We start from the raw sequence: 26,785 nt of genomic DNA, 5'->3' as shown, positions 1-26,785 counted from the left end.
ACAGGGCATGTACAGTACGGGTTAAATCCAAAGTAAAACTGCCTCTAAACTGTCCCATCAAACACTCCAAGGGCAGCAGCACAGAGCGGCCGGGATATCACAGGATCATTGTCGGTGCAGCACAGGAGGAGGCCATTCAGCCCCTCGAGTCCGTTCAGCCATTCAATTAGATCTTGGCTGATCTGTACGTAGGAACAAATGGAAGCGATTCATCTGGTCGAGCCTGTACCATCATTCAACTATAAGGAACCGATCCCACCATCAAACTCACCATGGACGACTCTTCAGAATCGTTTTTTTTCTTGGACACACAAATCTCCATCAAAGACGGGCATCTCAGCACCTCACTCTGCCGCAAGCCCACGGACAACCACACGAAGCGCCACCGATCCAGCTTCCACCCAAACTCCGTCAAAGAGGCCATCCCCGATGGACAGGCACTGCGGATACACAGGATCTGCTCAGACGAGGAGGAACGCGATGGACACCTACAGACGCTGAAAGACGCCCTCGTAAGAACGGGATATGACGCTAGACTTGTCGATCGACAGTTGCGACGGGCCACAGCGAAGAATCGCATAGACCTCCTCAGAAGAAAAACACGGGACGCAACCGACAGAGTACCCTTCGTCGTCCAGTACTTCCCCGGAGCGGAGAAACTTCGCCAAGTTCTCCACAGCCTTCAACACGTCCTCGATGACGGCGAACACCTCGCTAAGGCCATCCCCAAGCCTCCACTACTCGCCTTCAAACAGACACCCAACCTCAAACAGACCATCGTTCGCAGCAAATTACCCAGCTTTCTGGAGAACAGCGTCCACGACATCACACAACCCTGCCACGGCAACCTCTGCAAGACATGCCAGATCATCGACACAAATACCACCATCACACGAGAGGACACCACCCACCAGGTACATGGTTCATACTCCTGTGACTCGGCCAACGTTGTCTACCTCATACTTTTCAGGAAAGGATGCCCCAGAGCATGGTACATTGGCGAGACCATGCAGACACTGCGACAACGGATGAACGGACACCGCACAAAAATCGCCAGACAGGAGGGTTCCCTCCCAGTCGGGGAACACTTTAGCAGTCAAGGACATTCAGCCACCGATCTTCGGGTAAACATTCTCCAAGGCGGCCTTGGAGACACACGACAACGCAAAATCGTCGAGCAGAAATTGATAGCCAAGTTCCGCACCCATGAGGACGGCCTCAACCGGGATCTTGGGTTCATGTCACGCTACACGTAACCCCACCAGCGGGAAAAAAAAGTTATCTGTTTTTAATACAACTGGACATTCTCTCTTCTCTCTCTCTGCCTTTCGGGTCTCTTTCTCTTCTTGTCTGTGTAATTTGACCCTTGTGTATTCAGTATACTGGGACATACTGTTTTCCGTGGCTAACCTGCCTGAACACCAACGACACCTTTGAATCCCAGCTTAATATAAGATATGCGATTTGAGAACCTCTCATTCACTCACTCACCTGACGAAAGAGATAATCTCCGAAAGCTTGTGATTTTCAAATAAAACTGTTGGACGATAACCTGGTGTTGTAAGATTCCTTTCATTTTTCCACCCCAGTCCATCACCGGCATCTCCACATCATCATTCAACTAGTTCCTCGCTGATCTGTACCTCAGCTCCATTTTCCCGTCTTTTCTCCACACCCTCAGACAACCTGAACCAACAAAAATCTCTCGATCTCAGTCCTGATATTTTCATTTCATGGAGTCACCACAGCCTTTTCGGGGAGAGAGTTCTAGATTTCACGGAAAAGCAGTGCCCGTGACAAAAGCTGCTCTCGATCTACAAACCGCCTCCTCGATGTACCCGGTTTACTGGACGGGCAGAGAAATTGAGGAGCAGCAGATCCTTACAATTGTTGCGCTCAGCTCTAACACGAAACAGCAACTCCCCAATGTTAGAGAAAGAGATTTCATTCGACATTCTAAGTCCCTTGTATTTGAAATGTGCTGTTGAGAATACAGCACGTGCAGACAAAGGGACAGGCAGAAATGCAGATTTGGCAAATAACAACGCAAAATAGATCCTCACAAATTAAACACATCGTGAAATGAAATGGGGAAAATGATAAACAGTAACGATAATAATGAAAATAACGATCATAATCCTCATCATCATCATATTGGAATTAATCCAGAAGGAGAATTAATTATGGGGAATGTCCGTGGAACGAGTTATATCATAGGTCAGAGCGCAGTAGATCAGCATCACCTCAAGATTTCGGCCACCTCGATGCACCGGTAGCTTCCAAAAGCCGTTTTATTTCCTTCTTTCTGAATCCAAACAGTGTGAATTAAGTGACCGGTACAAAATGTCCTGCCCGTGCACCCAGATCGACAATGTTGAAATCGCACAGTCAGGAAGACAAGGAATGTATGTATTTACCTCAAGTCTTTTCTGGGACAGTTAGAAATGGTCGGATGTAAAACAGTTCCGACCCATGTAGAACACGTTATCAACCAGTGTGAAAACCGACCAGAGCAGGACTGGAACCTGCAATCTTGTGATGACATCACGATAAAGAGCGAAATCAGGTGCTTTTTTTATTCGACCACGATCACCAAATGATCCAAAACCCGGAACAGTGTTCATTAAAGCCTTTACTTCATTCTGTCTCTTGCTTTCACTTTGTGGATGTTGGTCATTTAATTGATTATCTGTTCTTTTACCAAGTTGGCCTTTCAGCTTCCGAAATCGAAATAAATCTTTCAGAAAACTGACAACTGAACTCCCGCTCGGTCTCCGAGAAATTTACAATCAAAATAAATTATGTTCAAATAATTGATCGAAATGATTAGCCGCCAAACCGAACCTCTTCCACAATCAGTCCGTAAAATAGAGAGAGGAAAAGACAAATTGGTGAACTGAAAATCTATACTGAGAGCAACACAGAGCAGAGAGAGCGAACATAATTTACTGCGGGCCCCGACGGGCCGAATGGTCTCTTCCTGTTCTGCAAAATACGAACATTCTCCAATTCCACTGGGCGTGATTACTATTTTCTGATTTTCATTTGGTATTAAATATGAACGCAGTGTATTTGTGAGAGTGTGTGAGTGTGGTGGGGGTCCCGGAACCTCGGGGTAATGGGTTCGATTCAGATCTGGCGCTCAGTGTTAATATGTGTATTCTCACTGTTTATTAGTTAAATCGTGGGTTTCTTGCTATGCACTCAACACATGCCCTGTAATGTGTGTTTAATTTCTGCAGGGAATATTTTGCGAAATTGGTAATATTCAACACGCGGGAATTTAATAAAATGGGAAAGAATTATTTTTGCCAAAATGAGAGGGCACGGAATTGGAGCGAGCCATTTGACTTGGGTTGAACATTAGTTGGGATGTAGGAGGCAGAGAGTGGGGATAAAGTTTAGGTATTCTGATTGGCGGGATGTGACAGTGATGTTCCCCAGAGTTCTGTTCTGGGGCTTCAACTCTCCACCATATTTATTAATGACTGGGATGAAGGAATACAGGGTTGGATATCCAAGTTTGCAGATGTGACTAAGTGAGAACGGACAGTAAGTGAAAAGGGGAGCAGGAAGTTGCAAAGGCGCATAGACAGATTAAGAGAATGGACAAAACTATGGCAAATAGAGTTCAAAGTGGGCAAGTGTGAGGTCATCAACTTTGGACACGTAAATCGGCGAATTTTCTGAATGGTTAGAAGCGAGGGATTGTAGAGGAGCACAGAGATTTGGGAGTGCAAGCACATAAATCATTGAAAGGCAGGTAGAGAAAGCAATTGAAAAGTCTCAACTCTTGTAACCAGAGGCTTCCTCTCACTCTTCCACATTATCACTGTTGCAAGCCGCCCAGCCACAACTCATAGGTCGCACACACTGGCAGCTATTTAACCATGACAGGCACATCACTCAGCCACACATCCCGCTTTCTTGCAGGTGAAGGTGGTGCATATCAGGAGGCAGCAAGTAGCAGTGATACTTAGCCCGTCGATCTTGTTGCACCATTAAATGAGATCATGGCGGAGCTGTGACCTCACTCCATGTACCCGGCTTCGCCCCATATCCCTTAATACCCTTGTTTCACAGAAATCTATCAATCTCAGAATTAGCATTCACAAGTGTGCTACCATCAACTTCCATCTGCAGAAGAGCGTTCCAAAACGTCTCCCACCCTTTGCGAATAGAAGCCGAGGTGAAGTGAAAACAACACACATGGAGAAAAGATGTTGTGCAGATCGAAGCTGAATATGAATTTATCGCAATTCACGCGATGTCATGAATGCAGAATGAAAATGCTGCTACATTGGGCGTTAATCGAACACTTGCTTCGTGTGTGGCAGGAAAGAATTCGATTTCGAAAACACCAATGCCCAAGTGGCAGGTGGCGGCATGTGTCCACTTGGAAACCTGCCTGAAAGAATATGCAGTCTTACAGGCCGAAAATGAGTGTGTTTGATGAGACTACTAAACCAACGCGGCTCCAGTGGCGCAATCGGTTAGCGCGCGGTACTTATATAACAGTGTTCAGGCTCAAGAAATGCCGAGGTTGTGAGTTCGAGCCTCACCTGGAGCAGTTTAACCTTTTGCTTCTAACATTTCCACCGGAGTTCAAGGGACAGCTGGTCTGTTCTCTGAAGCATCTCCTTCTTCGTGTTCTCATGTGGGCACTGGAACATAAGGGTGAACTCTATGACATATCACCAGTGTTGTCAGCAGCTAAATGTGTTTACAACGCGCAAGACGCCTCATGCCACCAGCTGTTTGACCTGGCCGTCCGCCACAAATGCACTTGTTTATGCCCCAGTATAACTATCGGGGACTTTCCAGACTCTGAGGACTTCACCGAGGACTGCGAGTGCATACGGTGCCTTGGAGAACCACAGGCTCAATTACCAGCCGTCGACTTCAGGGGTCCCCGACGGGCAGACGCACGTGAGCTTGTGATTGATTGTTTGTCTGTTACAGTACTTGTATGTTATAAGTGTTACAATAAAGTAGTACCTTTTACTTTCGCCTGTGTACTATATTGTCTCAGATCCAGAACCTGTATTTAAAACAAAACACTACACAATACGACAGTGCAACCCTGCGATAAAACAATACACAGATTCGAGATAGAATTTACAGAAACGGGCCATTCGCCCCAACTGGTCTCTGCTGGTGTTTATGCTCCACACAATATTCCTCCAACTCCATCTCATCTAAAACTATCAGCATATCTTTCTGTTCCTTTCTCTCTCGTGTACTTATCTAGCGTCCCCTTACATATTTCTAAGATATTCTCCTCAACTACTCCATGTAGCAGTAAGTTCCACATTCTCACTACTGTCTGAGTAAAGATGTTTCTCCTGAATTCCTTATTGAAGGTATGAGTGATTATTTTCTACTGATCACCCGAAAATTTCGGCTCCCCGTAAGTTGAATCATCTTCTCTATCCCCACCTATCAAACCACGACATAATTGTAAAGACCTCGACCAGGTCACCTCTTAGTCTTCTCTCTTCTAGAGTAAAATGTCCCACACTGTTCAGTCTTTCCTGATAGGTATAACCTCTTAGAATTGTTATGATCCTCGTGAATATTTTATTTTCGTTCTCCAGTGCTTCTATATCCGTTTCCGTAATATGGAGACCAGAACAGTGCAGGCCTAAAACGTCATCATTGAGAGCGGTTCGTCAATCCAGATCAAAGGGAATTCAGGATTGAGAAAGTCGGGGTGGACCGGCGCCACTCGCTTAACAGGAAGTGTCGGGCCGGCAGTTGCCTTTCATGGACATCAGCTTGGATTTTTGTTTCACCCACAGCGTCATTATTATGGAGCCCTCATCTGAAATATAAATCGGGGGAACACAGCATCATTATTATGGAGCCATGATATGAAGTATAAATCTGGGGGAACACAGCATCATTATTATGGGGCCGTGATCTGAAATATAACTCTGGGGGAACCCAGCATCATGATTATGGAGACCTGATCTGATATATAACTCCTGGGGAACACAGCATCATTATTATGGAGCCCTGATCTGAAATATAACTCCTGGGGAACACAGCATCATTCTTATGGAGCCCTGATCCGAAATATATCTCTGGGGGAACACAGCATCATTATTATGGAGCCCTGATCTGAAATATAACTCTGGAGGAACACAGCATCATTATTTGGAGCCCTGATCTGAAATATTACTCTAGGGGAACACAGCATCATTATTATGGAGGCCTGATCTGAAATCTAACTGTGGGGGAACACAGCATCATTATTATGGAGGCCTGATCTGAAATCTAACTGTGGGGGAACACAGCATCATTATTATGGAGGCCTGATCTGAAATATAACTCCAGTGGAACACAGCATCATTATTATAGAGTCGTGATCTGAAATAGAACTCTGAGAGAACTCAAGCCCAGAACCTTTCAAATGTCGTTACAGTCTTGAACTAAAAGTCCAATGTGCTGTCCGTCGCGCCACAGAGCCCAATATATTTTACCTCTTCTTTCACTCTGTTCTTGTGAATCTGATGTTGGGCAAACTTTTGTAAATATCTAAATTCTCCCTATTCCATTTTATTAAACACTTTCGTTCATATATTTCACACCAAGCTTGTTGTTGTAGTTCGGAGCAGGAGTAATATGTCAGGAGAAATCAGCTTTTGCTGGAGGTAAATATAAATCACCACTGAGCAGGAAATGCTCATTTGGTAAATATCATTCACAAATCATCCTAAAAAATGGAGCACAATGTGGAAAGAAATTCGGGAAATAATTATAGTCGTCAAAATAATATTCGAGCTACACTCGCCTTGCATTAAACAAGAGAGGAATTAATTGCGGGGAATATTTGTGCAATGAGTTACTTCACCAGACGGTTGCTTTAATTACTCGTAGAGAAACACCAACAATTATGAGGAGATGCACAGACTGAATATCTGGGGCTCAATTCCATTGGATTCTCAACAGTCAGTATAATAATTTACAATTATTGATAAGGAAACCCGCAATCTTATTATTTAGCAGTGAGGACACAGATATTAAAAACGAGTGGCCCGACTGCTTCGGACTCATTCCCAAGAAATGACCGGACCAGAGGGGTTTAGAATTTCGCAAAACGGAGACTGGACATAGCAGAGTGTCCCAGACTCTGATCTGAGAATTGGACCTTCACTTGGTGTAAAATGGGTCACTCACTGAAAGAAATAAACCAGCATCAGCCCCGAAAAATCAACGAGTTCCGATATTAAGTGACGGCCCCGATAACCGTTCAATTCTCAGACAGAGGCTGTTTTTGGTTTGACAAACTGTGAAACAGAGAAGTGTGGGATGATATAAAGTATTGTAAATTATCTATTTTAGTTTCAGATTTACAGTTTCTCTTCAATTGTTACTGACAGGAGCGGCTGTAACGGAGCTGACTGACTGAGTAACAAGCTGCGATCAGTCATTGGCCTGTGCTCCAAACCAGCTCGTTGGACCTGCTCATTTCAGCTCACTTCATTCTCAGCTACCGGGAAAATTACTGAAAGAGAAGATGTGAATAACAGCTGGAAAAAAACAATGGTCTCTACATTGGTGGTCTGAGCTCTCCAACATACAGCAGTTATGGGACTCGGTGAGTTTGCTGTTCAGAGACAACACAGCACAATTTTAGTCGTGCAAGCTCCATCCACTTATATTCATAGAATCACAGAAAGGGAACAGCATGGAAGGAGGCCATTCGGCCCATCGAGTCTGCGCCAGCTCTATTCAAGAGCAATCAAGCTCGTCCCACTCCCCCGCCCTATCCCCGTAACCCTGCAAATTCTTTCCCTTCAAGGACTTATCCAGTTCCCTTTTGAAGGCCATGAATGAATCTGCCTCCCGCACTCCCTCGTTCACTGCATTCCAGTTCCGAACCACTCTCTGTGTAAAAAAGATTTTCCTCATGTCACCATTGGTTCTTTTGCCAATCACCTTGAACCTATCTCCTCTGGTCCTTGACCCTTCCGCCAATGGGAACAGCTTCTCTCAATCTGCTCTGTCTGGACCCGTCATGATTTTGAAGAAGGTGGATGATTTTGAAGAATGACTTGTTAGAAGGATTCTAGGGGAGAGTAGAATGTTTTTCAGTGGGTGGTGGGGATCTGGAATCACTGCCTGGAAGGTTGGAAGAGGCAGAAACCCTCATCGCGTTTAAAAATTACGTGGATATCCACTTGAACTGCCTTAACTTATAAGGCGAGAAACCAAATGCTGGAAAGTGTGATAAGGCTGGATAGCCCTTTTTTCGGCCGGCACAGACACGATGGGCCGAATGGCCTCCTTTTGTGCGGTAAATTTCTATCATTGCTATGATTCTATTTTGTTTCTTTTTCATGTGTTCCCGACACCGACTGTCTTAACTGATCGTTTACTTGAACGACAGAGTTTTCTGTCGCACTCACAGCTCAGCGAAGGGCGGTTTTCAAAATTAAAGCCGCAACTATAATGTTAAATATAGATAATGCCAAGAAATGAGTTTTATTTCTGTTCTTCCCCAGATAAATGTGTTATTTAGTGAGCGATCAGAAGACCGTTGATTTGTCTTTCTCACACCTGCAATCTTGTGTTTGTGCAGAGGATGATATTTGATGTCCCCTCTTCCCATTATATTGTGGGCAGAGTTTGTTATTCAGACTCAGAGGGTGATATTTGAAGTCACCTCTTCCCATTATATTGTGGGCAGAGTTTGTTATTCAGACTCAGAGGGTGATATTTGAAGTCACCTCTTCCCATTATATTGTGGGCAGAGTTTGTTATTCAGACTCAGAGGGTGATATTTGAAGTCACCTCTTCCCATTATATTGTGGGCAGAGTTTGTTATTCAGACTCAGAGGGTGATATTTGAAGTCACCTCTTCCCATTTTATTGTGGGCAGAGTTTGTTATTCAGACTCAGAGGGTGATATTTGAAGTCCGCTCTTCCCATTATATTGCGGGCAGGGTATTTTCTAAATGGTAAAAAGTTAAAAACAGTGGATGTCCAAAGGGACTTCGAGGTTGAGGGACAGAGATCATTGAAGTGTCATGAACAGGTGCAGAAAATAATCAAGAAGGCAAATGGAATGCTGGCCTTTCTACCGAGAGGACTAGAGTACAAGGGGGTAGAAGTTATGCTGCAGCTATTCAAAACCCTGGTTAGACCGCACCAGGAGTACTGTCAGCAGTTCTGGGCACCGGACCTTCAGAAGGACATATTGGCCTTGGAGGGAGTGCAGCGTAGGTTTACTAGAATGATACCCGGACTTCAAGGATTAATTTACGAGGAGAGATTACACAAATTGGGGTTGTATTCTCTGGAGTTTCGAAGGTTGAATGGTGATCTGATCGAACTTAATAAGATTTTAATGGGAACAGATAGGGTGGATGTAGAGATACTATTTCAGCTGGCTGGTGTTTTTACGAGCAGGGGGCACAGTGTAAAAATCAGAGGCAGAACTTTCAGGAGCGAGATTAGAAAAACATTCTACACAAAAGGGTAGTAAGAGTTTGGAACTCTCTTCCGCAAACGGCAATTGATACGAGCTCAATTGCTAAATTTAAATCTGAGACAGATAGATTTTTGGCAACCAAAGGTATTAATGGATTTTTTTTTATTCATTGATGAGATGTGGGCGTCGCTGGTGAGGCCAGCATTTATTGCCCATCCCTAATTGCCCTTGAGAAGGTGGTGGTGAGCCGCCTTCTTGAACCGCTGCAGTCCGTGTGGTGACGGTTCTCCCACAGTGCTGTTCGGAAGGGAGTTCCAGGATTTTGACCTAGCGACGTTGAAGGAATGAAGATATATTTCCAAGTCGGGATGGTATGTGACTTGGTGGGGAACGTGCAGGTGGTGTTGTGCCCATGTGCCTGCTGCTCTTGTCCTTCTAGGTGGTAGAGGTCGCGGGTTTGGGAGGTGCTGTCGAAGAAGCCTTGGCGAGTTGCTGCAGTGCATCCTGTGGATGGTACACATTGCAGCCACAGTGCGCCGGTGGTGAAGGGAGTTTATGTTTAGCGTGGTGGATGGTGTGCCAATCAAGCGGGCTGCTTTATCTTGGATGGTGTCGAGCTTCTTGAGTGTTGTTGGAGCTGGACTCATCCAAGCAAGTGGAAAGTATTGCATCACACTCCTGACTTGTGCCTTGTAGATGGTGGAAAGTCTTTGGGGTGTCAGGAGGTGAGTCACTCGCCGCAGAATACCCAGCCTCTGGCCTGCTCTCGTAGCCATAATATTTATAAGGCTGGTCCAATTAAGTTTCTGGTCAATGGTGATCCCCAGGATGTTGATGGTGGGGGATTCGGCGATGGTAATGCCGTTGAATGTCAAGGGGAGGTCGTTAGACTCTCTCTTGTTGGAGATGGTCATTGCTTGGCAGTTATCTGGCGCGAATGTTACTTGCCACTTATGAGCCGAAGCCTGGATGTTGTCCAGGTCTTGCTGCATGCGGGCTCGGACTGCTTCATTATTTGAGGGGTTGCGAATGGAACTGAAAACTGTGCAATCATCAGCGAACATCCCCATTTCTGACCTTATGATGGAGGGAAGGTCATTGATGAAGCAACTAAAGATGGTTGGGCCGAGGACACTGCCCTGAGGAACTCCTGCAGCAATATCCTGGGGCTGAGATGATTGGCCTCCAACAACCACTACCATCTTCCTTTGTGCTAGGTATGACTCCAGCCACTGGAGAGTTTCCCCCCTGATTCCCATTGACCTCAATTTTACTAGGGCTCCTTGGTCCAACACTCGGTCAACTGCTGCCTTGATGTCAAGGGCAGTGACTCTCACCTCACATCTGGAATTCAGCTCTTTTGTCCATGTTTGGACCAAGGATGTAATGAGGTCTGTAATGGCATCATTACCCTGTTTACAGGTATTGTCTCATCATCAGCATCATGACCCTATTTTTTAAAAAAGTCTGACCATTAGCATCATTGCCCACTTTAAAAAGCATCATGACCCTGTTTAAAGATAGATTCTCTCCATCTTCATTATGACACTGTTTAAAAGGAGCCTCACCATCAACATCATGACCCTTTTTAAAGAGTGTCTCACCATCAACAACATGGCAGTGTTTATAGAGAGTCTCACTATCAGCCTCATCGCCCTGTTCAGATTGAGTCTCACTATTAGCATCATGGACTGTTTAAAGAGCGTGTTTCGCCATCAACATCATGACCCTGCTTAATGAGCGTATCTCTCCATCAACATCACGGACGGTATAAAGAGAAAGTGGTACATATCGGTACCTACGACATAGGTAAAAAGAGGAACCAGGTCTTGCAAGCACAATATAAGGAGATAGGAAATAAGTTAAAAAGCAGGACCTCACTGGTAAATATCTCATGATTACTCCCAGTGACACGTGCTCGTGTGTATCGGAAACGGAGAATAGAGCAGATGAACGCGTGGCTGGAGGGTTGGTGCGGGAGGGAGGAATATAAATTCCTGAGGAATTGGGACCGATTCTTGGGAAGGTGGGACCTGTACAAGCCGCATGGATTGCTTTTCAACAGATCCGGGGCTCATATCCTCGCAGGGTATTGCTACTGCTGTTGGCGAGGGTTTTAACTAGAGTGGCAGGGAGATGGGAACTTGAGCGGGGAGTCATAATAGAGTAAAGTTGAAAGCAACAAGGGAGAGGAGGATCAAGAGAAATTTACAACACAAATAGTACAAATGGTTGTTCAAGAACAAGTGAAAGGGAAAAGCGTTGAGCAGCAGAAAGAAAATGTACTTTTGGCACTACAGATAAAGTAAAAACTAGAAGGTGTAAAGCGATTAATCCAGCATCAAAGCTAAAGGTCAGGCTGGGGTGTGTGGCCCAACTAAGAGTTCGATATACAAATACACGGAGTAGAAGGAATAAATTAAATGAACTACAGGTACAAATTCAAATTGGAGGTATGATATGATATGATAGCTATTACGGAGACATGGCTGCAGGAGGTGACGAATGTAGTGGTCAGGGGAATGTCAGTGGATGTTATTTATATGGACTTCCAGAAGGCATTTGATACGGTCCCACATAAGAGACTGTTAGCTAAGATACAAGCCCATGGAATCGAGGGAAAAGTACGGATTGGTTAGGAAGTTGCCTGAGCGAAAGGAGACAGAGAGTGGGGATAATGGGAAGGTACTCACATTGGCAGGATGTGACTAGTGGAGTCCCGCAGGGATCTGTCTTGTGGCCTCAATTATTCACAACATTTATTAACGACTTAGATGAAGGCATAGAAAGTCTCATATCTAAGTTTGCCGATGACACAACGATTGGTGGCATTGTAAGCAGTGTAGATGAAAACATAAAATTACAAAGCGATATTGATAGATTATCATAGAATCATAGAAGTTACAACATGGAAACAGGCCCTTCGGCCCAACATGTCCATGTCGCCCAGTTTATACCACTAAGCTAGTCCCAATTTCCTGCACTTGGCCCATATACCTCGATACCCATCTTCCCCATGTAACTGTCCAAATGCTTTTTAAAAGACAAAATTGTACCCGCCTCGACTACTGCCTCTGGCAGCTCGTTCCAGACACTCACCACCCTTTGAGTGAAAAAATTGCCCCTCTGGATCCTTTTGTATCTCTCCCCTCTCACCTTAAATCTGTGCCCCCTCGTTATAGACTCCCCTACCTTTGGGAAAAGATTTTGACTATCGACCTTATCTATGCCCCTCATTATTTTATAGACTTCTATAAGATCACCCCTTAACCTCCTACTCTCCAGGGAATAAAGTCCCAGTCTGTCTAACCTCTCCCTGCAAGTCAAACCATCAATGCAGACAAATGTGAGGTTATCCACTTTGGATCAAAAACGGATAGAACAGGGTACTTTATAAATGTTAAAAGTTAAAAACAGTGGATGTCCAAAGGGACTTTGGGGTTCAGGAACATAGATCATTGAAGTGTCATGAACAGGTGCAGAAAATAATCAAGAAGGCAAATTGAATGTTTGCCTTTATATCGAGAGGACTAGAGTACAAGGGGGCAGAAGTTATGCTGCAGCTATACAAAACCCTGCTTAGACCGCACCTGGAGGACTGTGATCAGTTCTGGCCACCGCACCTTCGGAAGGACTTCTTGGCCTTGGAGGGAGTACAGCGTAGGTTTACTAGAATGATACGCGGACTTCAAGGGTTAAGTTACGAGGAGAGATTACACAAATTGGGGTTGTATTCTCTGGAGTTTCGAAGGTTAAGGGGTGATCTGATCGAAGTTTATAAGATATTAAAGGTACAGATAGGGTGGATAGAGAGAAACTATTTCCGCTGGTTGGGGATTTTAGGAGTCGGGGGCACAGTCTAAAAATCAGAGGCAGACCTTTCAGCAGCGAGATTAGAAAACATTTCTACACACAAAGGGTTGTAGAAGTTTGGACTCCCTTCTGCAAACGGCAATTGATACTAGCTCAATTGCTAAATTTAAATCCGAGATCGATAGTTTTTTGTCAACCAAAATTATTAAGGGATATGGGCCAAAGGCAGGTATATGGAGTTAGATCACAGATCAGCCATGATCTTATCAAATGGTGTAGCAGGCACGACGGGCTGAATGGCCTACTCCTGTTCCTATGTTCCTATGAATGGTCAAGATTGGGAACTAAATGTACCGGGTTATAAGTTTTACTGGAGAGACAGGGAAAATGGAAGAGGGGGAGGAGTATCCTTATTAATCAGAGATGAAATCACTTCAATGATAAAGGATGATATAACGAGAGGTAAGCAGCAAATAGGGACCTTATGGGTTGAATTGAGAAATAGGAAATGATCTAAGGCTATGGTGCGAGTTGTGTATACGACTGCTGGCAGTAGCTCTGAAGTGCTGGATTATATAAATCCTGAGATCAGAAATGCGTGTAACAAAGGCATAGTGGCCTTTATGGTAAAAGCAGACAAGCAACTATCAGTAAGGTAGTGAATTTCTTGATTGTGTCCAGGATAGTTTTCTACAGCAGTATGTCCGAGAGGCAACAAGGGGGCAAACCATCCTGGATTTAATAATGACGAATGAACCAGATTTAGTTAACAGCTTAACTGTGCTTGAACATCGATCCAATAGCGATCATAACATGATTGAGTTCAAGTTGTGTTTGAAAGAGAAATAAATGAATCAGCTGCTAAGATTCTAGACTGGGTAAGGCGGACTTCAATGGGATGAGACAGAGACTGTCCACAGTAAACTGGGCAAATCTGTTAATGCGTAAAACGACTGACGATCAGTGGGAAATGTTTGAAGAAACATTTAATGTGATACAGAACCGGTTTCTACCTCTGAGGGGCAAGAACTGCACTTGCCAAAAAAACAGCCATGGACAACTGAAGAGGAAAGGGACAGTATAAGACATCAGGAAAGGACATAAAAAAGCAAAAAATGGTGCAGATCCTGGCGAATGGGAAATATATAAAGTTCAACAAAGGGTCACAAAACAGATAGTAAGAGGTGCAACAAGGGCATATGAAAATATAGTCGCAAGGGATATCAAAACCAATACGAAGAACGTTTATAGTTACATTAGGAAAAAGAGGGTGGTCAGGAGCAGTGTTGGCCACCTAAAAACTGAACGTGGGGGATATTGTCATTGACAATGGGGAAACGGCGGAAATGTTGAATAATTACTTTGCGTCAGTATTTACAGTTGAAAAATAGATGCCAAAAGTCCCAAGAAAACTAATATTGAATCAATACAATTAACACAAGTAAAACTACAGTAATGTAAAAAATAATAACATAAAAGAGTGACAAATCCCGAGGACGAGATGATTTTCATCCCAGGGTTTTAAAGTGAGCACATTGCAGATGCCCTAAATATAATCTTTCAAAGTTCACTAGTTTCAGGAAACGTCCCTGCAGATTCGAAAATTGCATCTGTTACTCCGACTTTTAAGAAAGGAGAGAGAGGGAAACCAGCGAATTATAGATCAGTTAGCCTAACATCTGTTTTTGGGAAATTTCTTGTGTCTATAATTAAGGATAGGGTGACTGAACACCTCGAGAATTTTCAGTTAATCAGGGAGAGCCAGCATGGATTTGTGAAAGGTAGGTCGTGCCTGACATACCTGATTGTTTTTTTTTGAAGAGGTGACTGAAGTCGTGGACAGGGGAATGTCAATGGATGTTATTTATATGGACTTCCAGACATCATTTGATAAAGTCCCACATAAGAGACTGTTAGCTAAGATACAAGCGGATGGAATCGAGGGAAAAGTACGGGCTTGGTTAGGAAGTTGGTCGAGCGAAAGGCGACAGAGAGTCGGGATAATGGGTAGTTTCTCACATTGGCAGGATGTGACTCGTGGAGTCCCGCAGGGATCTGTCTTGGGGCCTCAATTATTCACAATATTTATTAACGACTTAGATGAAGGCATCGAAAGTCTTATATCTAAGTTTGCTGATGACACAAAGATTGGTGGCATTGAAAGCAGTGTAGATGAAAACATAAAATTACAAAGGGATATTGATAGATTAGGTGAATGGGAAAAACTGTGGCACATGTGAGGTCATCCACTTTAGACCAAAATAGGATAGAACAGGGTACTTTCTGAATAGTAAAAAAGTTAAAAACAGTGAATGTCCAAAGGGACTTAGGGGTTCAGGTACATATATCATTGAAGTGTCATGAACAGGTGCAGAAAATAATCAATAAGGCGAATGGAATGCTGGCCTTTATATCTAGAGGACTAAAATACAAGGGTGCAGAAGTTATGCTGCACCTATCCAAAACCTTGTTTAGATCGAACCTGGAGTACTGTGAGCAGTTCTGGTCACCGCCCCTTCGGAAGGACATATTGGCCTTGGAGGGAGTGCAGCGTTGGTTTACTGGAATGATCCCCTGACTTCAAGGGTTAAGTTACGAGGAGAGATTACACACATTGGGGTTGTATTCTCTCGAGTTTGGAAAGTTAAGGGTTGATCTGATCGAAGTTTATAAGATATGAAGGGGAACAGAAAGGGTGGAGAGAGACAAATTATTTCCGGTGTTAGGCGATTCTCGGACAAGGGGGCATCGTCTACTAATTAGAGACAGACCTTTCAGGAGTGAGATTAGGAAACACTTCTACACAAAAAGGGTGGTAGAAGTTTGGAATTCTCTTCTGCAAACGGCAATTGGTGCTAGCTCAATTGCTAATTTTAAATTTGAGATAGATAGCTTTTTGCCAACCAACGGCATTAAAGGGTATGTGCCAAAGGCAGGTATATGGAGTTAGATCACAGATCATCCATGATTTTATCAAATAGCGGAGCGGGCTTGAGGGGCTGAATGGCCTACTCCTGTACCTATGTTCCTATGTTGCTATGTTCACAATAGTAAACAATTTTACAACACCAAGTTATAGTCCAGCAATTTTATTTTAAATTCACAAGCTTTCGGAGGCTTCCTCCTTCGTCAGGTGACATCGTTCACCTGACGAAGGAGGAAGCCTCCGAAAGCTTGTGAATTTAAAATAAAATTGCTGGACTATAACTTGGTGTTGTAAAATTGTTTACAATTGTCAACCCCAGTCCATCACCGGCATCTCCACATCATGTTCACAATAAGCATCGTAGCTCTGTTAAAAGAGAAAATCTTACCATCAGCATTATTACCCTGTTTAAAGAGAGTGTCGCACAATTAGCATCATTGTCCTGTTTAAAGATAGTCTCGCCATCAGCATCCTATCACTGTTTAAAGAGCGTCTCTCACCATCAACATCATGCCCAGCTATAAAGAGAGAGTCTCACCATCAGCATCATGACCCTGTTTAAAGAGAGTCTCACCATTGACATCAGGACCCAGTTTAAAGGGAGTGTCTCACCATCAGCATCATGGCCCTGTTTAAAGAGCGTGTCTCATCATCAACATCATGGCCAGGGAAAAAAGAGCGAGTCTCACCATTAGCACCGTGAACCCCTTTAAAGAGAGAGTCTCACCATTCGCATCATGACCTTGTTTAAAGAGAGTCTAACCATCAACTTGGTGTTGTAAAATTGTTTACAATTGTTAACCCCAGTCCATCACCGGCATCTCCACATCATGGCTATTTAAAAAGAGTCGCAAAATCAACATAATAACCCTGTTTAAAGAGTGTATCACCATCAACATCGTAACCCTGTTTATAGAAAGTATCACCATCAGCATCATGGCCCTGTTTATAGAGAGTCTGACCATTAGCATCATGACCCTGTTTAAAGACAGTCTCACCATCAGCACATGAACCTCTTTATAGAGAGTATCACCATGAGCATCATGACTCTATTGAAAGTGAGAATCTCACCACCAGAATCATGACCATGTTTCAGGAGAGAGTCTCACCACCAGAAACATGACCATATTTAAGGAGAGAATCTCACCATCAGCATCACGACCCTTTTTAAAGAGAGAGTCTCAGCAGCAACATCATGGCTTTGCTTAGAGAGAGAGTCTCAACATCAGAATCGTGACCCGGTTTAAAGAGAGTCTCACCATCAGCATCATGACCCGGTTTAAAGAGAGTCTCACCATCAGCATCATGACACGGTTGAAAGAGAGTCTCACCATCAGCATCTTGACCCGGTTTAAAGAGAGAGTCTCACCATCAGCATCATGACCCTGTTTAAAGAGTGTCTCGCCATCAGCATCATGTCCCTGTTTATAGAGAGTCTCACCATGAGCATCATGTCCCTGTTTATAGAGAGTCTCACCATCAGCATCATGTCCCTGTTTATAGAGAGTCTCACCATCATCATCATGACCCTGTTTATAGAGAGTCTCACCATTAGCATCATGACCCTGTTTATAGAGAGTCTCACCATTAGCATCATGACCCTGTTTAAAGACAGTCTCACCATCAGCACATGAATCACTTTATAGAGAGTATCACCATGAGCATCATGAATCTCATCACCAGAATCATGACCATGTTTAAAGAGAGAGACTCACCACCAGAAACATGACAATATTTAAGGAGAGATTCTCACCATCAGCATCACGACCCTTTTTAAAAGAGAGAGTCTCAGCAGCAACATCATGGCTTTGCTTAAAGAGAGAGTCTCAACATCAGAATCATGACCCTATTTAAAGAGAAAATCTCACCACCAGAATCATGACCCTGATTAAAGAAAGAATCTCACCATTGGAATCATGGCCGTGTTTTAAGAGAGAGTCTCAGCAGCAACATCATGACCCTGTTTAAAGAGAGTGTCTCAACATCAGCATCATTGCCCTGTTTAAAGAATGTGTGTCACGATCAACATCATGGTCAGGCATAAAGAGAGATTCTCACCATTAGCACCGTAACCCATTTTAAAGAGCGAGTCTCACCGTCAGCATCATGGCCAGATGTAATGAGAGACAGTCTCACCACCAGAGTCATGACCCTGTTTAAAGAACGTGTCTCCCCATCAGCACATGACACTGTTTATAGAGAGCCTCACCATCTACATCATGACCTTGATGGAAGAGAATCTCACCATCAGCATCATGACACTGTTTATAGAGAGTCTCACCATCAGCATAATGTCCCTGTTTATAGAGCGTTTCTCACCATCAACATCATGGCCAGCGATAAGGGGAGAGTCTCACCATCAGTATCATGACCCTGTTTAAAGAGAGAGTCTCATCATCAGCATCATGACCCTGTTGAAAGACAGTCTCAACAGCAACATCATGACCCTGTTTAAAGAGAGATTCTCACCATCAGCATAATGTCCCTGTTTATAGAGCGTTTCTCACCATCAACATCATGGCCAGCTATAAGGAGAGAGTCTCACCACCAGTATCATGACCCTGTTTAAAGAGAGAGTCTCATCATCAGCATCATGACCCTGTTGAAAGACAGTCTCAACAGCAACATCATGACCGTGTTTCTCGAGATTCTCACCATCAGCATCACGACACTGTTCAAAGAGAGAGTTTCACTATCTGCATCATAACCTAGTTTAAAGAGCGTGCCTCACCATCAACATCATGGCCAGGTATAAAGAGAGAGTCTCACCACCAATCTCATGAACCTGCTTAAAGAGAGAGTATCAACATCAGCATCATAATCCTGTTTAAAGAGAATCTCACCATTAGCACCGTGACCAGGTTTAAAGTGCGAGTCACACCATTAACATTGAGACCATGTTTAAAGAGCGCGTCTCACCATCAACATTATGGCCAGGTATAAAGAGAGAGTCCCACCATCAGCATCATGACCCTGTTTGTACAGAGTCTCACCATCAAGAACATGACTCTGCTTATAGAGAGTCTCACCATTAGCATCATGGCCTTGTTTAAAGAGCGAGTCTCACCATTAGCTTTATGGCCCTGTTTAAAGAGCGATTCTCACCATTTGCATCATGGCCCTGTTTAAGGAGAGAGTGTCACCAGCAACATCACGACCCTGTTTATACAGAGTCTCACCATTAGCAACATGGCCCGCTTTAAAGAGCGAGCCACACCATCAATATCATGACCATATTTAAATAGAGAATTTCACCACCAGAATCATGACCCTGTTTAAAGGGAGAGTCTCACCATCAACATCATGACCCTGTTTAAATAGATTCTCACCATCGCCATCATGACCCTGTTGAAAGATAGCGTTTCACCATCAGCATCATGATTATATTTGAAGAGAGAGTCTCACCACCAGAATCATGACCCTGTTTGAAGAGAATCACACCATCAACATCATGGCCATGAAAAAGAGAGTCTCACCACCAGAATCATGACCCTCTTTAAAGAACGTGTCTCACCATCAACACCATGACCCTGTTTATAGAGAGTCTCACAATCAGCATCATGAACCTGTTTGAAGAGATTCTCATCTTTAGCACAGTGACCCTGTTTAAAGAGCGAATCACAACGCCAGATCCCATTTACCAAAGGTCTTATAATTGTGGGTCCAATGCAAGTGTGAGCCTTTAACTATTCAAAACATCTTTTAAAATATAGTCGCATCATCAGAACATATTTATAAAAAGTGAGTTTCATGGCTATTTCAAAATAATTACAAACAAATTAATGTTTGAGAATTCCCTTTCTCCATTGGCCCTGGGTTCAGTGCAGCCCAGAGAGCGAGTCGATGTTAAAGTGTGTTAGATTCTGGGCTTTGTACCCTGAAAGCCAGATTGAAATCTCATCCAGGATATGGGCAGGTGTTCCCGTGTATTGGGCGTGACTTTCACCTTTTCACGTCTGTTCTTTGTGTTCAAATCTTGCCGCAAGGCGGGCGAATTGCTCTGAATAAAGTCAGCAATCACCGAAAGGAGGATAAATGGAGAATTTAACACAACCCAGCTACCGACATCATCACCAACTCAACCTATCAACAACCCGAACATCCATCACACCAAACAAATCCTCCCACCATCACCTCGTACCACCCCTCACACCATCACCTCCAACCACCCCTCACACCATCACCTCCAACCACCCCTCACACCATCACCTCCAACCACCCCTCACACCATCACCTCCAACCACCCCTCACACCATCACCTCCAACCACCCCTCACACCATCACCTCGAACCACCCCTCACACCATCACCTCCAACCACCCCTCACACCATCACCTCCAACCACCCCTCACACCATCACCTCCAACCACCCCTCCCACCATCACCTCCAACCACCCCTCACACCATCACCTCCAACCACCCCTCACACCATCACCTCCAACCACCCCTCACACCATCACCTCCAACCACCCCTCACACCATCACCCCCCACCACCCCTCACACCATCACCTCCAACCACCCCTCACACCATCACCTCCAACCACCCCTCACACCATCACCTCCAACCACCCCTCACACCATCACCTCGAACCACCCCTCACACCATCACCTCCAACCACCCCTCACACCATCACCTCCAACCACCCCTCCCACCATCACCTCCAACCACCCCTCAAACCATCACCTCCAACCACCCCTCACACCATCACCTCCAACCACCCCTCCCACCATCACCTCCAACCACCCCTCACGCCATCACCCCCAACCACCACTCCCATCAAAAACCCCCACCCCCACCATCACCCCTCCCACCATCACTCCCAACCACCCCTCCAACCATCACACCCTCCCACCAACATCCCCACCTCCACCAACATCCCCTCCCACCATCACACCCTCCCACCATCAACCCCAACCACCACTCCCATTAAAAAACGCCACCCCCACCATCACCCCTTCCACCATCACTCCCAACCACCCCTCCCATTATAACACCCTCCCACCAACATCCCCACCCCCACCATCACCCCCTCCCACCATTAACCCCATCCACCTCTCCCACCATCACACCCTCCCACCATCAACCCCAACCATCCCTCCCACCATCACCCCCTCCGACCATTACCCCCACCCACCCCTCCCACCATCAAACTCTCCCACCATCACCCCCAACCACCCCTCCCACCATCACACCCTCCCACCATCACCCCAAACCACCCATCCCACAATCACCACCTCCCACCATTAACCCAACCACCCCTCTCACCTTCAACCCCAACGACCCATCCCACCATCAACCACTCCCACCATCAGCCCCAACCACCTCTCCCACCATCACCCACTCCCACCATCACCCCCAACCACCGCTCCCAACATCACTCCCTCTCACCATCACCCCCAACCACCCCACCCACCATCACTCCCTCCCACCAACACCTCCACCCCCAACAACATCCGCACTCACCACCACTCCCACCACAATCCAACCCACCTCCCCTCATACCATGTTACGCTCCACCCCCACGCTCCCCAACACACATGCACAGACATGCACACGGAAAGCCCTGTCTGTAACATTAAAACCTGATCGGCCATGAACAGGGCTCGTGAGGCCAGCAGAATTTCCAGTGATCCTCGTATCCAAACATATTGGGACGTTTCCAGCGCCTCATACTTTCAAAAGGGCGCTTTATTTCGCACTCAATGTCTTCTGTCCCTGACCTGGGTGCACAGAATGGGACAGTATCGAGCGAGTCTTATACTCAAATTCAGTTAGCATATGCCTGACTTACAAATGCTTAACATGAGAGTGTGGAGCTTTGCTCTGCATGTGAAGTGTGTGGTGCAAACATTTATTAATACATTTTGTCACAGCAGAATTATAATAGTGACTGAGCAGTGTGTGACGAACTGGTTATGTGTTCATACTGCAATACCTGAACACTGATTTCTACTTTATCAACAGACGCATTGTAAGTGAATAGAGTGAGGAGGAGAGATAAACAGGAGAGATCTCTGTGAAAAAAACAACGCCCTTGGTAACTTAAATCAATAAATTCCCTTGTTTGTGGGTACACTTCATCACTAGAACGTGGATTAAAACCTCTTTGAAATGGTAAGATGATATCAGACTCTTACGTCACATCAGTGCTGGACAAATTTCTGTTTCACGGTTAGTCGCCATCCCAATAGTTCCTAAAAATGAGATTAGGAGTTATTGGTGGTTTCAGTTTTTTGGTCAGCAGAAAGAAAAGCAGAAAACAAAGGTTGGGCTGAAGTGATCAAACAGAACCTGTTTGTTCAAGGAGTGTGATTAATGGAGCTCTCCATGGCCCCAGCTTGTCTCTGCGGAGGGATTCCCTCCCTTATGAATCAGGGTTGCATTCAATATGTAACCTCACAGTATAAATTGGAGCACCGTTTCTATCACAAACAAGAATCATTGATTAACAACAAAATTAGGTGTCGCGATTGAGGAGCAGATATGAAGGTTCTATTCGCACTTTGGGATAAAGACATGATTTACTATCCCATTCTCGATGCTATTGGTGTTCCTGGTAACTCATTCTATCCAACTATTTATTCTGTAAACTTGTTAACTGTATTATTCTCGTGATTTTATCCAGCTATTATTTATAATTCATGTATTCCTATTGTGTGTTTGAGAATCCACCGTGATCCCTTGATGCGATTGGTGCACAGTCGGCCATTCACAGGTCTCTGTTGAATGAATAATAGATTCTCAGTCCTCCCTATCAGCTCTGTATGATCCGGTTTTATTAAGTGTCCGTTTAGTCCCCACCACGAGCAATGTTACTGATGAATCTTTGAACAGGACAGCGTGCAATCTGCTGGCTGCACTGAACACGGGTGGAACACTGGTCACGTGGTCTATGTGTTCACCTGATTTATTTTCGTTTCCACAGGAGGGTAAATTCTGTCGAATTGCAGAGACCAGTCCTGACAGACAGATCACAGTTTACTCAGAAAGTTTGGACATTTTTCACTGTCAATTAGGTTTCCAGTCAGCTATTTCCCTCTCACACCCCCGCTCTGTGTAACTCTCTGCTTATTGATGGCGGGGCGATGATTGCAAGTGTAATTTATGTTCTAATGAAATGTATATTCAGTTATCTTTCAAAGGATTTATTTTTAATCACAGTTTTGAGATAACAACACGAGCCCACTTCGTTCTGACCAATGGTTCTGTCAGCAAGCCCGAGCCCGACTTTCTACAATCTCCAGCTGTCCCTCGTTGGATATTATCCAGTTGACGAGCTGCAATAATTCTTGTGTCCAGTGGAAACATTTATGGTTTCCAGTAAGATGTGAAAGGCGCCACATTAGCAGTTTAAGAATCGTGTGAAACTCCTTATGATACAATCATCTTTCCGCCCTGAAGTTCTCAGCTCGGTTCCTGACCCCTGGGTCCCCTCCAGTACATTCTGGGGAATCACAGCCAAGGATGTTCCAGTCCACAATGGAACATCTGACATCGCTGTCGCTGTGGAGGACTCTGCTCACATTCTGCTGCTCATGTCCCTCTCCTTCCCCATTGTGCACTTCCAGTGGCCTGTTGGGACGAAGAGCCCATTTCAGCTGTTCAAATAATTGTTTCCAGTGTTATGAATATTAATTTTATTGTTATATTAGTATGTTTAATGTTATTATTATTATTATTATTATTGCTATGATGTTTCAGTTTCTTTCCTCTCCTGAAAGCGCTGCCTCTTCCCACGGTCACATTCTAAAGCCATGACTGACCTCTGGTAACTTCGGCAAAACCTCTTTCTGGTGTGAGCCTGGCAGTGTAAGTCTGAAGACCATCGGACTGTGGGGAATGACAGCCGCGTCCAATCCTGTCCGTATCTCGCCTCCAGGCACTGGAGCCTTTCAGCTTGTACCTCTGTACAGTGATCACAAGAACAAACAGAGACACCTCTTCCCGAAATCTGTGGGCAAGGGAAGTGGATATTTCGGCCAAACCTGCTGCCATAGCCGCACTACCTGAGTTAGACTAACTCACCAAACGTTTCTGGTCTTTATAGATCGATGAAACAGTGATCAGTCAGTCCAGTCAGAGTGGTGGAGGGAAGCTCCCGTTCATTATCCTTCATTCCATTATTTACTGTTACCATCTATTTATTTCTTTGCGAATTAATCAATGATTATTTCTATTTTAATCGCTGACTCTGACCAAAACAAAGCGCCCCCGGTCCAGTGATAGAAGAAGAAAAAACCCATCACCTGTAGAGTGAGGAGAAGAAGTTTCTGAATGATCCAGTGATCAGAGGAAAACCCCCATCACCTGCAGAGTGAGGAGAAGGAGCTTCTCACTGACCCAATGATCAGAGGAAACCCCCCATCACCTGTAGAGTGATGAGAAGGAGCTTCTCACTGACCCAGTGATCAGAGGAAACCCCCATCACCTGTAGAGTGATGAGAAGGAGCTTCTCACTGACCCAATGATCAGAGGAAACCCCCATCACCTGTAGAGTGAGGAGAAGGAGCTTCTCACTGACCCAATGATCAGAGGAAACCCCCCATCACCTGTAGAGTGATCAGAAGGTAATTCTCACTGACCCAATGATCAGAGGAAACCCCCATCACCTGCAGAGTGAGGAGAAGGAGCTTCCCACTGACCCAATGATCAGATTCTATCACTGAATGGAGGAACACAGCTGGACATTTAATTGCCAACCCAATCACACTGTTCCTCACACTTAATGTTTCCTTTTTGCGTTTAATTCTTCTTTTTCATTTAGTTAACTTAGTGACGATTGTGATCCTATCTCGGGGAAAGTGCGGTCTCTCCAAATGTGTCACTCGCTACCTGGTGGCCATGGCAGCGGCGGATCTACTGGTCATTATCACCGATGTTATATTGAGGCAGATTCCAATTGCTTATTGGTCCCAGTTTCGATTCGTGCGGTCCATCCCCGTGTGTAATATCCACGCCGTCCTGCTGTATGCAGCTACAGACTGTTCTGTCTGGTTCACCGTCACTTTTACCTTTGATCGATTTGTGGCCATTTGTTGCCAGAAGCTGAAAATTACGTATTGCACCGAGAAAACGGCGGCTGTGGTTCTAGGAACTGTGACTGTGCTGAGCTGTTTAAAGGATACGTTCTGGTACTTTATGTATTCGAGTGGCTACATGCTTGGCAATGAACCCTGGTTCTGTGCTGTCACACCCAGTGTTATGGCTTCACGGATTTGGGCTGTTGTTGAAGCCCTTCATTATATTCTAACCCCGGGGGTCCCATTTGTTCTTATTCTGCTGCTCAATGCTTTAACCGTCCGACACATTTTAGTGGTCAGCAAAGCTCGCAGGAGACTTCGTGTTCACAGCGGCTGGGAGAGTCCAAGTGACCCAGAGATGAAGAGCAGAAGGAAATCCATTATTTTACTGTTTGTTATCTCGGGGAATTTCATATTGTTATGGGGATTTTTCATGGTGTATTCTATATGGAACCGAATGCATTATTTGGGCTTTTATTCAGTATATTTACATGAATTTATACAAGAATTGGGATTCATGTTCCAGCTCCTGAGTTGCTGCACGAACACCTGTATTTATGCTGTGACCCAGACTAAATTCAGAGAGCAGTTGAAGAATGCGGTGAAATTTCCCTTTGTTCTAATTGTTAAATTCATTAAATGATATGGAGTTCTGAAATCTTTCCAACAGTCCTGTTCGCAAAAGGTTATCAATAAGGTTCTTCAACATTAAGGGTTCCACAACATTCAAACATGAAACATGTGAACATTATCACATTCAATGTGACATGAAAGGATTCACTGAATTATTACACATACAATGGATGGAGTATATTTGGATTTTCAAAACGCATTCGGTAAGAAGCCACAGAAGAGGTTGTTACACAAGATATAGGCTCATGGGCTTGAGGTAATATATTAGCATGGATCGAGATTTGGTGAACGAACAGAAAACAGAGAGTAGGAATAAACGGGTCATTTTCAGGTTGGCAGACTGTTACTATTATCGGTGCTTGGGCTTCTGCTGTCTACAATATATATCAATGACTTAGATGAAGGGATCGAGTGCAATGTATCCATGTTTGCTGACGATCCAAAGCTGGGTGGTTAAGTAAGCTGTGAGGCGGATGCAAAAGGGCTGGGAAGAGATATGGACAGGTTAAGATGGGGCAAGAAGGTGGCAGATGAAGTAAAATGTGGTGAAATGTGAAATTATCCACTTTGGTACGAAGAATAGAAAAACAGAACATTGTTTTAAAAGGTGAGAGACTGAGAAATGTTGGTAGTCAAAGGGATTTGAGTGTCCTTGTATACGAATCACAGAAAGTTAACATGCAGGTACAGCAAGCAATTAGGAAGGCAAATAATGTGTTAGCCTGTATTGCAACGTGGTTGGAGTACAAGAGTAATGAGGTCTTGCTTCATTTTTATCGGGTTCTGGTGAGACCTCACCTGGACTACTGTGTACAGTTTAGGTCTGCTAACCTAAGGATGGATACATTTGCTTGGAGGGGGTGCAACGAAGGTCCACCAGATTGATTCCTGGGAAGAGAGGGTTGTCCTTTGAGGAGAGATTGAATAGAAATGGCCTATACTCTCTGGAATGT

The 26,785-nt window shown here is 44.6% G+C and overlaps 1 protein-coding gene and 1 non-coding gene across 2 annotated transcripts; both read left to right on the top strand.

Annotated features, from left to right (window-relative positions):
• Window positions 1–4,474: 4,474 nt before the first annotated feature.
• On the top strand, window positions 4,475–4,570 carry trnai-uau (transfer RNA isoleucine (anticodon UAU)). The gene is made up of 2 exons: window positions 4,475–4,512; window positions 4,535–4,570. It is a non-coding gene; the product is annotated as a tRNA-Ile (tRNA).
• Window positions 4,571–22,695: 18,125 nt separating this feature from the next.
• LOC137315183 (probable G-protein coupled receptor 139) lies at window positions 22,696–25,842 on the top strand. The gene is made up of 2 exons (XM_067980062.1): window positions 22,696–22,735; window positions 24,944–25,842. The coding sequence occupies exons 1-2, from the start codon at window positions 22,696–22,698 to the stop codon at window positions 25,840–25,842; spliced, it is 939 nt and encodes a 312-aa protein (XP_067836163.1).
• The last annotated feature ends 943 nt before the right edge of the window (window positions 25,843–26,785 follow it).

Source organism: Heptranchias perlo, unplaced genomic scaffold, assembly GCF_035084215.1.
Source record: "Heptranchias perlo isolate sHepPer1 unplaced genomic scaffold, sHepPer1.hap1 HAP1_SCAFFOLD_54, whole genome shotgun sequence".
In the NCBI taxonomy this organism is placed as follows: Eukaryota; Metazoa; Chordata; class Chondrichthyes; order Hexanchiformes; family Hexanchidae; genus Heptranchias; species Heptranchias perlo.
The sequence above is the reverse complement of the archived record's forward strand: the minus strand, read 5'-3'. Positions and strand labels throughout refer to the sequence as shown.